Genomic DNA, 16,309 nt, shown 5'->3' on the forward strand with positions numbered 1-16,309 from the left:
ATAGTTACAGACACATATTTGGTTCATGAGAAACAGGTAAGAGGTCATTGTAAATCCATTTCTGCAAATCCCTCTTTGAGCTGCTAACACCCAAAAACTCAGCCTATGGTTGTGACAGTACCAGTAAATCTAGGAGTGAAGGACACAGTGTTATAGAAAATCTGAGAGAGAGTTTTCCTTCTCAAGTATAGCACTTGATGGGAAATCTTGATTCTTGTCTGTAGACATGAGGAATGAAAGGTCTTGTTGATTTTTTTTTTTTTTTAATAGGAGTGCTGAGTTGGATTGTGGGTGAAACGGTGGTGAGTGTGATTGTTCTTCATAGCAACAGTCAATGATTGCTAAACATGAGTGGGAAATAAACAATACTGATTCTCACAAAGATATTCTGTAGTGGCTACTCCATCACACAAATGTGAATGAGCTGATCATTGTTGTGAAAATATGGTCTCTTAAATTATTAGAGTGGATAGTGAGATCTCTGGCAAAACAGTTCAAGTACTGATTACATAAAATAATCACACTTTAGAGACCTAACATTTACTGAGTTTTCAGTAGGTAAACTGGAGAAAAGATTACTTATGATCTTTCATTTTAAACAGTTCCATTTTTTTTACTAGAAAAAAGGCGTAATTTCCTCATCCTGTTCATATGGTAGCCAACTTACACATACATTGTAATATTTGTGAGAATGCTGTCTGTGTGTGGTTTAAATAACATTTACTGGCCCAATTCCTATGCGCCTCTCCCAACAGTCAGGCCTTACAGTTCATTGTTCTGCAGCTTCCTAGATCCCATCCATCTTCAGATGGATGTAGAGCACACTAAATCTTGCAGCCCTCATTATTCATAGCTGAGCAGGTGTCTCCATTGCCAGTAGTTGCAGTGTAAGTGTCTCTTGGGGGTTTAACTCTGGCTATTTGGTTTCAGGCTGTGTCTTATGTAACTTGACTACATGGGTTGGGCTGGGTTCTTCTAAAAGAGGTTCCCTTTCAGAAACAGCTCCACAGAACAAAACCAGTTGTGAGAGAACACAGAGAATTTATATCAAGTACTGCTTCTAAATAGAAGTAATGCCATAAAATAGCTGTTTCCTAATTCTCCACACCTGACAGTGAGAGAAAGACTAGCAGTATTTTTTCCATCGTGTGAAGCCAGCCTGTCCGGATCAATAGAATCAATATGTGAAACTTCTGACTCTGACTCAGCTGTCCTTTCCTATTGAGCACAGCACTTCAGTTCATGCTTTAAGTTTCCTGTTCAAGGAGTGGCCAACTATAAATTGGTGTACAGACCCTCCTGAATGGGAAGACCTTAGGGAGATAAAGTTGCAAATGTCACTTGACAGCAATTTATACCTTGTTATCAACATCTTATAACCAAACGCCATTCCATGCTGTCCCAAAAAAGCATTGAGCTGGTCTCTTCATATTAATTCTTCTACTGCACTTCTTTGCAAGAACAACTATGTTATTTAATCATTTTTCTTTCCTTGTCAGAGTGGTCTTCAGTCAGTATGACCTTAAAATATTTGGGGCAGTTCTTATTTTAGCCTGTTCTCTGCATTAATAAACTGTCAGACTAAACTTCTAGGACAGACTTGAAGAGTCAAATTTAAATTTATATCATGTTAACTGATATTCCCAAAAATACACTGACATTTCCCAGTTTTAAATATTTCAGTTTACATTCTGGATTTTTGGGTGGTTTATGATATGGTTCTTGGTTACATTTTGATTGTAAGATATAAATGTATATATTAAATAATGATGTTTTATATGTAATGAATGCTGATGATACAATGCATATAACATACACACAGACACCCATGACATGATGGATTTCATACAAATCACTTTCCCTTCTTTAGAATTTGAAATGTTACACAGTTTGTACCTTATACTTGTAAATATGCATGAATGCTGGTCACAAATAACATCTTTTTCAAGCTTTTTGTCATGCAATACTGTTTGTAAGACTGTAGATGTATCAACAAACTAAGCAGAACTTACCAACCCATCCACCAGTCCAACTTAGATCCCTAATCTTTTTGCAGATAGGAGGTAGCTATGAAAGTTAAGTGCATCATTTACCAAAATGAGCTTTGTATCCATTTGGATATCTTAAATGTCACTTGCAGAGATAAATAAGCACATGCAGCTTGGGGCTTTTTTAATAGACAGAAGTCTTTTAGACTTCTGCCCATTAATTCTCCTCCACACAATTTCTATGTGGGTGACATTGTTATTAACCTATAGAGACTTTCATTAAGGATACCTATCAGAGGACAGTAGAGTTTTCCTGATACTTCCTATTGCAAAAGCCTGTTTTATCCATTATCTTGAAGAAACAATATGAAAATGTGAGATATGAATTAGAGAAGAATTTATCCAGGTCTTTGATGTGGCCCATAGCAGTCTGATGGTTTCCTACAACATCCCAGTTCAGAAAAAAAATCTGTTAAATATAAAAGTGATTGTTTGTCTGTAACTCAGTTACCCTTTGTTTGTAAACGCAGCTGATGCAGTTCCAGGATATAGGAATAAAATATTTGTATCAAAAGAGTTTTTCTTTATGGAAATACATACATATATCTTGGGTATCCTCTGATCTGCCTTTTGAGAGTAAAACTGTATGCAAGTTAATTCATACTATTAGTAACTATTGCTAATTAGTATGTATTGCTAATACTTCTGTATTATTTCCATATCATGTCCCCATTCCTGAGAGCAGCCCTGCAGAGAAGGACTTGGTTCATGAAAAGCTGGACATGAGCCAACGAGTGCTCATATCCCAGAAAGCCAAAGGTGTCCCAGGTTACATCAAAAGCAGCATTACCAGAAGCTCAGGAGAGGAGATTCTGCCCCTCTACTACAGTGAGACCTCACCTGGAGTGCTGCATCCAGCTCAGCAGTCCTTGGTAAAGACATGGACTTGTTGGAGCGAGTCCAGAGGAGGACACAAAGATGATCAGAGGGATGGAGCACCTCTCTGTGAGATCAGGCTTAGATAATTTGGGCTGCTTAGCCTGGAGAAGCAAAGGCTCTAGGGAGACTTTTCTGCATCCTTTGGAAAGGGAGTTTAGGAAAAAGATGGGGACAGACTTTTTACAAAGACAACGAGTGATGGTTTTGAACTGAAAGAGGGTAGATTTAGACTGGACATGAGGAAAATCTATTTTACAGTGACAATGGTGAAACACTGGAACAGGTTGCCCAGAGGGGTAGTAGACGTCCCATTACTGGGAACACTCAAGGTCAGGTTGAATGACGCTCTGATAAACCTGATTTTCTTGAAGATGTCCCTGCTAATTGCAGGGGCATTGAACTACCCGACCTATAAAGGTCCCTTCCAACCAAAACTATTCTATGATTCTGTGGTTGCTAACAAAATCATAATGACAATACTCACTGCTCCATCTCCCTTATAACTCATTGTCTAATTAGCACAACGTTTATTCATTTACTTACTTGTGAGAGACTAGCAGTTGTTCCTAAAATGGGGGAAATATGACATAGGAACAGTTTTTTCTACCTGTAAAAGCAGAAGGGTTTCGCATTTTACCACACAAGGGCTTTTTTCATGAATGGCAGCTGGGGTTGTCACAATCTCAGGAGATTAAAGCACACTTTTGTGGTGTATATATTCACATTATGGCTCTTTAACACTGCCAGAAAACTTCAAGTATAACTAGGCATCAAGTCGTATTGTTATTATACTAGGTTAGGGAAGTTTACATCTATCCCCATGAAGAAGCTGTCGTCTTATTATTAGTCATAAACAAAATGCTCTTTTGAGATGCAAATTCATCATGTTTACAGAGTTAGGGAAGTAACCATGGATACAGGATGCTTTGAAGACTTCAAGGAATTGGGAACACGCTGTTAAATGTGTCTTGGTGGTGTTAGTCACTGATAATTAGTTCTGCCTTTTCTTTGCCAACTTTTGAGAGAAGGGATCTTAGTAATTCGTTATGTGTAATATATGTAGTTAATGTGATGATAAGAGACTAAACCTCTTTTATAATTTTTAGGAAAGATGGATCAAAAGAGCCGATAGTGGAAATGAGAACAGAGGATGAAAGAATTACCAACCATGAAGATGGGAGTCCAGTAAATGAGCCAAATGAGACAACTCCCCTCACAGAACCGGAGTAAGTAGCCTGATACTCTCTGGCGTTTCACAGAAGCTGCTCTTGGCTGTGTGGACAGACTGGACTTCCCACACTCTGAGGGGAGATACACAGCATCACCAGAGTGGTCTGCTGTGGCAGTGCAGTGTGTGAGTGTAGGGTTGGTTTGATTGGTTTGGTTTTTACAATAATCGATCTAAATTGTGGTACTTCGCATACACTGGCTGAGCACAGCAGTACAAGGATTTTTTCATTTGGTTGCCCCTGATCTTTACCACCTACCCAGCAATTATTAATTACTCTCTGGAGACAATCTCCTAATTTCAGGAATTACCTTAGATTGAGTATCGCACTCATCCTCACACACGTCCTGAAGATGGGGCACAAGGATCCTGTGCTTCAGAATCCCAGCTCCTCACTGGAGTGGCCTCTTCCTGCTTTCATACATTTAACTGAGAGCATAGCTCAGTATTAAGTCCACATAGTGTAATTGGATTAATCATGCTGAAGGGCAGCCTCTGCTCTGTTTCCTCATGCCCACTTCCTGTCCCTGCAACCTTGTCTCAGTACAGAAAGCACCGCAGTTCTCAGCTATGCTCACAGACTCTGGCTGCCTTCTGAATAATGGGACCAGCCTTGTGCCCAGGGATGAAATTACTAAAGAAACCTCTAAGTTTTCTTTACTTTGAGCCCAGAACCTTTCATGTATTGTGAAAATCTCCTACCTCATGACATCCTCAAGCTGTTAAGTCTATGAAGACGATTATGTAGTAAATATAGAAATTCACCTGTTGATAATTTGATTAAATCATAGTTGCTCTTTAAAAGGAGAGGGTGTTTTTATGAAACAGTCTTTTTCTTTCCTGAAAATACGAAGAAATTTCCTTTTTTGCCATTATGTAAAACTGTAAAAGCTAGAACCTTTAATTAAAAGAAAGATTTGCTAGTGGCTGCCATTGATATTTGTAGTAAATAGGGAGCATGTTAAGTAGATGCACATAAAGTTGTATAGTTCTTTGAAGAAGCTGTGCACAAAGAGTTTGAACTTGTGTTAATTAAATAATTATGGAATCTGTTGAGTGACTACTGATATGTTTGCTCTTCATATTAGAATTTATAATCAGGGGCACAGTGCAGAGCCCACAGTTATCTAAAGAGTCAGGGGAATGTAGTTGTAAATATTGTACAAGTCCTGCAAGCCTTGGATATTTTAGTGGGTAAAGCACCAGGTCCATGTTTGTTCAAGATTTAAGACTATTTGTAGCACTGGATCTTGCAAATGAGATGCATCTAGCAGGGAACATGGTACCAGGAAAGATCCAGTTCACTTCTTTCTGCTTGTCACAATCATTAGAACAGCTGACAGGAGTGAAATATGAGAAAGTTAAAATAAAAAATATATTATTGTCTTAGGGGAGGGGAAAGAATCAGTCCGCACTGTCATGAGAGAAAAAAAGAAAACCACCAGCAAAAAAACCCCAAAAAGCTAATTCATAGGAACAGCTGGTAAGGATTTGATGGGCATTATGTCCTTGGAAAAATAGGACTGCTAAGAGATATTAATAATGATGACAGTTTCCTTCTTGGTAATTTCTTCTCTCACAACCATAAAAGGCAGCAGCAGTCCAAGGCACAGCTGTACAGAAGACAGCTAAAGATTTGGGACAGTGTCACTTGGAAAACTAAAGATGAAAAGAGTTGGTGCAATCAGGACACCTGAAGGCCCACTGGTACCAGGGGAATATGGAAAGACCTTTGACTCAGACACAGGTCATAGCCAAGGAAACAGAGAAGCAATATAAAGTATGAGTGAGATGCACAAAGGGAAGATGCAGTAGAGTAGAAGTCAGTCTCTCAGTAGAAATAACACAAAAATATATTGTCAACAACAGCCAGAAAGGCACATGCTGGGCAGGGTGAGAATGACCAGCAGGGATCTTAGAGGGAAGAACTTAGCTTGCAGGAAAGAAAAGTTTCAAGGACATTTCAGGAAGGCAATGAAACAAGGTGGGATTCATGATGACTAATTCTGGCTGTCTTAAAGGTATACAAGATAAGCCTTGAGGTTAAATTAGATGAAATATTTTTAATAATTAATTGAATTATTTTGAATAATAGCAAATTACACTCAGAACTTCAAATGCAATTTAAGAAGTTGTGGGAACTAATTAGTGAAGAGATTACTTCCTCTTACAACAATATTCTTTATTATATTGCTCAGTATATTATTTGGCAAGCTATTTTTTACCTTATATCAGATGATCCTTGTCAAAGACATGTTTGGAATCCATGTGTGACAGATTAGCTCAAAGCACTTCTACCTGCAAATCAACAAGTTTTAATCATGCTGGCAGGAAATCAATTTAAGCTGTGCATATCATATTACACTTTTGTAATTAAAATACCACATGCAGTGTGGTACTGTAATTATGATCCTAGTCTGACATTAATGTGTTTCTAGTATTGGTTAAGTTTTTCTTACTATTAATGCAGTTGGGTGAATTCCAGTGTCAAAAAGGCTAGGAGTCATTTTCCTATAACATAAGAAAGTAAATATTTTAGTTAAAGTTTTGTATGGGTAACATCAGCAGACTGTTGATGTTAGGCCACATGCCATGCTAGAGGAAGTCAGTATTATTAATGATTGATAGGAGCCAATATTATTAATGATTGATAGCAGCCAATATCTGATTGAAGCGAAAGAACTTTTTGTTGGGTTTTTGTTGGATTTTTTAAAAAAACTTTTTGTTATAAAATGAATAAACATTTGAAATGATTAGTCTGCCCAGCTAAAAAATGAAAAATTCTTTCTTATAGATGTAGCTAAAGAAAAGTTTGGCATAGAAAAATTGGTATAATTAGAACACCTAAACTTGAATTAGTTAATTGAGAGAGGAAAATGATTGAATCTATTAATAGAGCTTAAATATGTATTTAAAGCAAATGGAAACAAAAAATCCAAAATAACAAAAAAGTTGTCATAGTGAAAAAGAATAGTCTAGTGATAACTGCACTCATAACTCACACCCTATTAAAAAAAAAATAAAACCACAAGTTTTTAAATACAATAAGGTTCAAGAACAGTGCATGGACTTTGTGATGAGGAAAGTTTTGATGAGTAAAACTTTTTACTTGCATGTAGCTTTTGTTGAGTTGTTTTTCCTTGCTTGCATGCAAAGCAAGGCTAATTTTATCTCACTGTTTACATGAACATGGATTTCAATTATGTCCAGTATACTTCAAGAGGGTTCAAGTAAATCTTCCTATTTCAAATATTTTGTAACATGGTCTTAATCCACTTAAACCAATTTCTTTAAATTTCCACACAGTATATTCCGTCAATTCCTGAGTTTTGACTTTGACTAAGTATTTCCTTCTTTCCAGCACCATCTTTTGAAAAATTACTCTGCTTTTCTTAAAACTAAATTACATTAGGTACTTTTTGTTTAGTACTTGTTTAAGTACTTTGCCTAATCAGATCTTTGACACACATGCCTGCTTACCTAAAATGCATGTCATGGGCTACTCCTCCTCTGCCCCAGTGTTTTACCTTCTGTTAAAAATAGATTTGTGTTGATTCTGTCGTTTCCATTCTTTCAGGCATCTTGCTGTGGGCTGAAATCTGTTTCCTTTGGGTGTGCTATGAGAAACAGACAATTAGTAGAGACCTCCCTCTGTGCTCAGAGCCAGACATCTGATAATATATCCCATGTATTTTACTGTAGTAGAATAAGTTAGTCTTTGATTTCTCTCAGGTACAGGCTGTGCTCATTGTTTAACCACTGGATAAACAGCATCTTTCTTAGTTCATTTCAGACAAATTTCATAAGATGGGGAAATCGGGTACTGTTTTGTCTTATTTGCTGTTATTAAACACTGTCTTGTAATAAGACATTCCTAAGAGATTCCTCAGATAGGTTTTGAGCACTGTATTGCTCTTTGGGACATCAAAGCAATCAAAGCGGAAATTTATTGAAACATTTAACAGTTATTATGAATAAAAAAGACATATGCATACTATTCCCTAGTTAAAAACCAGAAAGCAAACCCAAACTGGAATCACGATTAAGAGCTATTATGCCCAGGAGACATTATTACAGGAACATCTCAGTAAACCATACATCTTTTTGACAGCTATATTTTTTGACAGCTAATTACTGGCAGTAGGGAATCAATGATTTTCAAGACCTTTTTCAATGAGATCACATTCAAGAGGGTGGGGACTCTTTTACCAAATCTCTGGAGTTTTCACAAAGTCTTAGAAGAGCTGTAAGTTATTAATGAAACTACATTGTGTGATCCATGAAAACTAAATTGTAGAACTTTTTAAATAATAACTTCCATTACCTCCTTGCACTATAAGAGGTTCTTTACCTATGTCTTGGCATAATCTCCAATAATAGCTGTGTTCTTTTGTATACAATTGAATTTACATTTAGAAAAGACATAAAGAGTTTAATTGAGATTTAGCAAAAAGCTTGCCTGTAAGAGTTTCACAATATCCTAGGCAACACATACCTCTGTACTGTCTTGGGTCAAGTAATTTGACATTGAATTTTTTCTTTTGTCTAATTGAAGAACTGCATTTCAGGCAGCACCAATGTTCTTGTCATGTGATTTTTGTGGCCTTACAGAAATGGAAAGACTTAATATGAATTGCTTTAAAATTAAAGAACCTCAGTGCTCATAATAAAGTAATTACACATTATTTTCAAAAAATTATTGTTTTACACTGTGACCTGTATAAGATGTACATATGTTATAGACTGAAATTACAGATTGTTTGATTTTTGTATTACCATGATTCCTCTTTTTTCTCATAGGAAGCTGCCACTAAAGGAGGAAAATGGCAAAGAAGCTTTAAATCCAGAAACCATAGAAATCAAAGTTGCTAATGACCTCATCCAGTCAAAAGAAGATGATAGCAAAGCATAATAAGATAAACTACAGCTGTCTGGATAATGCATTTGGATTGAAGTAATCCCGTGACCAAAACTTTACAGCTGACCTTAATTTCTTGGGAAACTTAAGCTTGGAATAGTTAGTACATGTGTACATATGATGAAACAGTTCCTGTCTACAGTTCTTTTCTATATATTTTTTGTTGTTAATGGCTTTAGTATGTAGTTTTTCTGACACCAAGTCCCATGGTATAAATTTGAAAAATCTGCAGAATAAGAACTGTAATTTATTATATGACAAAGTGTGTCTATTTAGAAGAAAAATTCTAAAGCACCCCTAACCACAAACAACACATCAGGCCTCTCCAGATCTTACAGTGCAAGCTACATACCTAAAGTGCCATATGATAATGTATTTATTTCCATTTATTATAAAATGAAATTTTAGGTTGCCTTTAAAAAAAAACAACTAAACCACTCTCAGTGTAATGTTTAAGACCTTAGTTCTGGCTGACAGTCAATAGTCATTCCAGCTGTGATTATCACTTGAGGCAAACAAAAAAAAAGAGACACTCATCAACACAGAGCCATGTCCCACTGCAGTTTCTCCTGGGTTCTTCGATAAAAAAAATAGCTGGTAATGACCATACACAAACTCAAATAAAATTGGCTAAATATTTCACAATAGTCTACTGGCCTCATCCTAACCACATGAGTGTGACTCTGAAAGGCTCTGGGATTTTCAGTGCTTCAGGTTTTCTGTATGAAAGTTTTGGAGGTTACATGTGAACTAAAATGCAGCCAAGGTGTAAAAAGAAAACTGTTTTTAAATCATAATCTTCACTTCAAATGAAAATTTACAGTATTTGTCCCAACATATTATACATACAGGGTATTCATTTTTGTCTAAGTTCAAATGATTTAGCTAAGGGATAAAACTGTGGTTTAGTGAATACATTTTCTCCCCAAATCAGTACATAAAATATTAAACTTGGCCTTTTTGAAGCAGGACTTTTTCCTTTGTGATTTCATACCTTTTGTCATAAAAAGTACAGTGTAAGAACAGATGGAAAGGGGACTTTGTCTAAGCAGTTAGGAACAATTTTTAATTATGAACTAATGCAACCTTATATTCAACTGATTTTTTTTTTCATGTCAAGCTTCCTTTAAGATATTCCTCTTTACTATTCTGATCAACATGACCCACCAGGAAATTTTACAGATTTATTTGATCCGAAATTCATTCATATGAATGAATGGTTGATTTAATGGTGCCACTAACTGGAGCAATATAGTTTGTTTCCATTCCAGCACAGTGTATCCACACCTATCAAACTCTTCAAAGCCTTGCTTTAAAAGAAGTAGATAAACCATATAGAAAACTAAACTGGAAAATTCTACTTGTCAGGAGTAAATGGTAGAGTATGTTGTGAATTTTCTACATCTAAGTCATGCCTGAGGTTTAAGTGTAGTTTTACTCAACAAATTGTGTTTTCTCCCTGCTATATCTGAATTCTGATAATATTTGAAGTCTTTGTACTAGTTGACATTTTTTCAGTAGAACTGAAAGTGAAATGTGAAAGGGTCTCCTTAAATTTGAGGAAAATGTCACAGTAACCTTCTTGTTAACCCATGTTTAAATGCATTTGAAAGAGCTGAGCTTATTTTTCAAAACCAAGTTATTTTATGAGTTTTTTACGGCTTTTCCTCACTTTGGGAAATACCTACAATGAACCAAGGAGTTGAGGACAGAGGCATACTGCTGGTGTGGCTAGGATAGGAGGCCAAGTTCCCACAAAACTGGTACCAAAATGAAAAAAATGGGTAAGAGGGGATAGCGATGTGGGATGAAAGACCATGGAAGATAATAATTGAAAATTGCTGGAAAGAAGTTTCTTTAAATGGTGAGGCACTAATTCTGGGTAAAGGGAAGATGAAGACATTCCTTTATGAGCTTTCAATGTTCCTCCCTCATACTGAGCAGGCAGTAATACCAAATAGCTGCTTGTCTATCAGATTTCTGTCCTGATTCTTTCTATGTACACAGCAAGCAGGACGGACTGCTCCTAACCTATAATTAGGACAACAGTTGTCTCATTTATACATATGGATATATATTCTTTCTACAAAGTATGTATTTGCAGCTGGACTTTCTTCTTCTATCAAAGTGTAAGAAGGGATGTGGACAACTCCAGCAGTTGAGAATAATGTGATTGGTGTGGCTTGAACATCCTCTCACACAATATTTTTACCGGGATGATGATGAAGGTGGTAGACATTGTTTCCTCCTCTACCTGCAATCACAAATTTGGGTGGTGCCATGCATATTCAATCTTCCCTAGGCAGATGGTGTTTTTTTCTGAAGCCAGCTTGATCATTTCTGCAAGAAGGTGCCTATACAATGTTGCAGAATTAACAGTGTCTAGGCTCAATTGCAGATGCATTTCAAATTTTACTACTTCTTAGTAGGACTTACACAAAAAAAAATCATGGCCTAACAGCTCTATATTGGTGGGATTTTTTTCTTTTTTTTTTCCCTTGATACGGCCTCTAATTACAGTTTGAAGGGATTAGAAGATTTAAGAGGTCTTGTTAGCACATTCATTACTAATACACCTGTGCTACTCTTTTATAAGCAAAATATATTGCAATATTATTTCAATATTGGATGCAAAAGCATTTCCCACTATACTGGATTACAAATCAAAAGCTGTTTCCAGGAGTATTTAATTTCTTCTTGCTGTTATGTCTCTTGGGAGTTGAGCTGTGTGAGGGCTGAGAATAAAACAGCTCTAAATTTCTGATGGACTGTACAAGCACACCTTTTTGGTCTGTGGTTTAATAGGTTGTCTCTCGTGCTTTGACTCTGTGCTGTACAGGAGAAAACCAAGCTCCCACTATGAAAGAATGCTGAAAAACACTGATATTTCGAAATAGTTCCAAATATTTCCAAATGAAGGACAGCGCATAGTAATTTGTAAGATATGTGTAGAACTGGAATAACAACATTAGTTTATTTTCTTTTCCTATTCTAGATTAAAAAAAAAACACACACAAAAAAAAAGATACCTGTATAAATGTCACTTTTACTGTCTAAAAGTAATTTTAAGTGTTAGTATGAAATGTCAGAAGAGTTGACAAAATATAACTATTTGTAAAAGTAATCTGAATTGTTATGCTAACATACTCCAGGGACCAAGGTGGGAGGGAAATTAGTACTGATACAAAATGTGGCAGTGACAATCTCTTTTCAACAACAACAAAAAAAAAAGGAGTACAATTAAGTAAAATTACTTAAAGCTCCTTGTTTGTTTTTTTATTTTTTTATTTTAGTAGACCTGAGTTCTGATTTACCACAATAATAACAAAGTTTGAATTAATATTTTGCAATTTAGTAATCAGATGTACCCTGGAGAGGTTTTTCCTGGTTTTATTTGTTTATTTGCCTTTTTTTGACTTCTAAGATTTTTTTGTGGTTGCAGAAATATTTACTATTCTGGTGATGCTAATGCCTAATGTGACAAAAATTAATTTATTCAGGCCTCAGTCTTGCAAGAAATTTTGTGTGGTTGAACCCACCCCTTATATGGCACCACACTGACATTAGTGGGGTGGATGTGAGCAGGAAGATGGATGTACTTTCATAACAGAACTTGCGGGATTGGGCCTACTTTCTATCTCTTCATAGATATATACAACATAGCTACACCGTGGCCATCATCTAAAAAGGCTGTTTGACATCAGTCCCTGGTGTAGTCAATTCCAGCTGCTGTCTTCAGCCTCTGCATCGATGTTCATCCAAAAAAAAGTGGCTTTCTTTTTATGATGGTAATTAGTTTGATTATTTATTTAAGTGCCAATCATCAAACTGTAGTATAATCATCATGCCATTTTTTCTGTTTCCTAGACCAGATAATGGAAATGTATTTGTGCCTTTTGATAGCATGCCACTCTGCTTTATTAAAGAAAAATCTTCAATAATTTGTCCACAAAGCCTGTTTAAAATAATTGAAAGCTTTACTGTCACATACTTTTCTGCTCAAATATTCTCAAATACTCATCTAAATTAAACTGAAGATATTATTTTCAAGTCACATAAATACTTGAAACACAAAATTTGCAAAAATCTATTGAGATCATGATTACAATGAGGGTCATGGTGGGTGTATTACTGCTGAAAAGTTTCAAATAGATGGAGCATGTAGTGGATGTGTAGGGGTGTTTTGACCAATTTCTCAAGTTGAAGAGTCAGATAGAAAGTCTCCTTAGTTCTATTTAAGTGCTTAGACCTAAAACATTAAAATATTTCCTCAAATCTGAAAGATGATGTGGAGCATCTTCCCACCATTTTACCTCTGGAGTAAAACTGGAGTGAATGTTCGTTTTGCAGTCATTTGCAGGCTCACCATCTTTGTAGAATAGTTGTGTCTGTTGGATGATATTCACTCCTGATTAAAGGACCTCCAAAAAGACTATTTACTGAGAAAGCTCAAGATCTCTTACAAATTGATCTATGGAGGGGGACTGAGAGTGCTGCACAAAGAGTCACAGTGGAATCCAGGCCTCACCGGTCTTTAAGACACAAACTGACTCCAGCAGGACCTGGATTTTATTCATCCATCTCAGCGAGGCTCTGCACGTCCTCAGCTGATCCAGTTGCTTCTGTGAATCAGATTTCCAGGTGTAAGTGGAACTTAAAAGTCTTGCCAGACTCCTGCTGACATTTTGTACAGAGGAGGTTTTTCTATCAGGAGTTTTCACTGATCAGGAAATGGTGATAGAATATCTGAATACAGCCTTATCCCATACATTACTATATGTCTAGAAATAAAACATCTCTTAAAGTAAGTCATTGTGATTGTGATACTTCTTTAGGTGAAGATGAAAACTTTCTAAGTAAATAATGCCCCTTCTTAAATCTCTTTGTTTAGCTTCAGATAATCTTTCCGATAGGTGAAAAGCTACTATGATTAAATAAATATTTTTAAAAACTTTTCACCCCTTTTTCAGATTTTTTCGTATGAGTTCCTGAAGTACCCTGTCCACTTGACAGCAGTTCTGTAAGTTTTAAGTGATCTTCAGTATTTCCACTGCACATATAAATGTGTTCTTATATGAATTTACTTGGACTTGAGACAAAATAAGCCTTAAAAATTTGGCTTTGGGTCAGGTTCTGAGAATTCTCAGTTTACCAGTCTATCTTTTCTCTTAAGAGGCGTTGAAAGCCTCATAATGTTTGACTTTCAAACTTGAATATTGGCCATTTTTAGCCCAGAGAAATGAAATAAATATTTATTGCCAAATTTGTATTGGCAGCTTTTAAGTCACAGGTGAGATCGGGAGCGGGCGAGGTGACCAGATGCAGTGCCGACAGAGCTCAGGAAAGCAACTGCCAGAAAGAACAGGTGCCAAAGAGTGAGCCAGGAGAGGGCTGGGAGCATCTCTCCTTACCATTGACAAGGGAAATGGGCAGCAACTGAAGCAGAGAGGCTGCTGAAGGGCACTGCCAAAAGGCAGGGTAACGAGAGCTCTGAAAACCAGAGGAGAGGGGACATTAACCCTGCCACATCCTTTAACTCTCCCATGTAATTAGGCTATGGTTTTTCAGATGTAAAATGTAGGGTTGGAGGAAGGCAAGACAAACCCTCAGAGTCTCTACAGATCAGTGACAAATATATAAAGGAGTCAGATTGCCCCAGAAGATAATTTTATTGCTCATGGTGTAGAGTTGTCACTAAGAATTTCAAACTACTTAGACAAGGTTTTAAAAGGAGGGGGGAAAAAAAGCTTTCCTGCTACAATGAGCACTCGGTACATATTTGTATGCTGTGTACAGTATGAGCTAAAGCATACCATATATTGTTTTTGTTATTCCACACGTTGTCAACAGCCCACTTGAGATATCTGCCACCTGAATTATATATTGATAAGTTAGCTACCACTGGAGCTAGTTTGTTTATTGTTTCAGAATCTTATGTCCCTATGAAATGCTGTGTATATATATATATCTCTATACTGTAAAAAGAAGTAATATCGCAGATGCTGGTTTTGTATTTATGAAAGACATTGAAAGTATGGCTTAAAGTATATCAATTATTTGTCACTCTTCACCATTTGTATATTAATAGTAAAGATAATTTTACTTTAATGAAGTGTTGTAGTTACATTTATTTTTGCTAAGTGTCTTTCTGTCAAGATGTCTGATTCATTAGGAGTCTCATTTCCAAAAAGAAACATACCCTTTGTTTTACCCCCATTATAGAAGTACTCACACAGACCTGCAATTTATTATTCTCTTTTCTGTCAAAATACATCTATTGTTAGCATCCTGAGTCTCCAGCTGAGCTTGAGGCCCATTATGATCATCCCCAATAGATAATGTGCTGATAGATAATATTTTTTTGCAAACAATGCAAGTGTGACATTTTAGAGGTATTTCGTTTATGTCAGAGAAAAATATATTATTGACAGAAGCCACCTTATTTTGCCAAACCTAGAACCTTCCAAAAGTCTTGTAACTGTGTCAGCACCACCCGGAGCTGGTGAAAACAGGTTTGTCATAGCCTGCAATGAAATGGGCTTTTACTGCAGTACTGGTTTTTATTCCACTAAGATGGAAGATGGGCAAAGCACAGCCCAGAGAATGTAGCTCAGCCACTTCCCTGAAATGGCAGAGGGATGTCTGTGGCATGCATTTTATCACCAATAAATTGAAGTAACACAGGAGAAACTTTCTAGATTTTGTGTTCATGCCTAAGAATCAGTTTTCTGAGTGCAACCTAAGCTCTAAAAAACCACGTCAGCCTAAGAATGGGGGGAAGTATATAGGAGAAATGTATCTTTTCACCCAACAAAATCTTCTCAGCTGCATCTTCTTCCTTCCACAGATCCTTAAGCTCTGCCACTGCAGATGTCTTAGGCCTGTGCTTCCCTAAGTGTCAGTGGCAGCATTAACAATTAGCAAAAATGTCTCTTTCTATTGAAAAACTGAGCATGAGGGAACTGCATCAGTGTCCTGTTAACAGCAGCTTGTCTCTGAAAGTTTTTCATATAATCATGTTTCTTGGTCATAAAAAACCCCAGATGTCCTCAAATGATGCACAAATTTAGTTCAGATCTCTTGAGCCAATTGGTTCAGTGTGCTGGCCACAAGAGAGGTTTCCCCTTTAATTTACAGGTGAGTATTAATACAATTATTGCAAATTGCTGCTAATAAAAAGTTAATGTATGACATCTTCAGAAACTGATGCAAATTTTTAAAATTTAACCTTGTCAA

General features: G+C 36.5%; 1 protein-coding gene across 1 annotated transcript in view; it reads left to right on the plus strand.

Moving 5' to 3' along the window:
- NCAM2 (neural cell adhesion molecule 2) overlaps nucleotides 1-15,181 on the plus strand; it is a 281,727-nt gene extending 266,546 nt beyond the window's left edge. The window contains exons 17-18 of the mRNA XM_042022335.1: nucleotides 4,034-4,153; nucleotides 8,956-15,181. Coding sequence (XP_041878269.1) covers nucleotides 4,034-4,153; nucleotides 8,956-9,067 — 232 coding nt within the window. The 3' untranslated portion in view covers nucleotides 9,068-15,181. The remainder of the gene's footprint in view (nucleotides 1-4,033; nucleotides 4,154-8,955) is intronic.
- The last annotated feature ends 1,128 nt before the right edge of the window (nucleotides 15,182-16,309 follow it).

Source organism: Corvus kubaryi, unplaced genomic scaffold (assembly GCF_017639235.1).
Source record: "Corvus kubaryi isolate FWS band 111438036 unplaced genomic scaffold, C.kubaryi_AGA036_p1.0 37199, whole genome shotgun sequence".
Taxonomy (NCBI): Eukaryota; Metazoa; Chordata; class Aves; order Passeriformes; family Corvidae; genus Corvus; species Corvus kubaryi.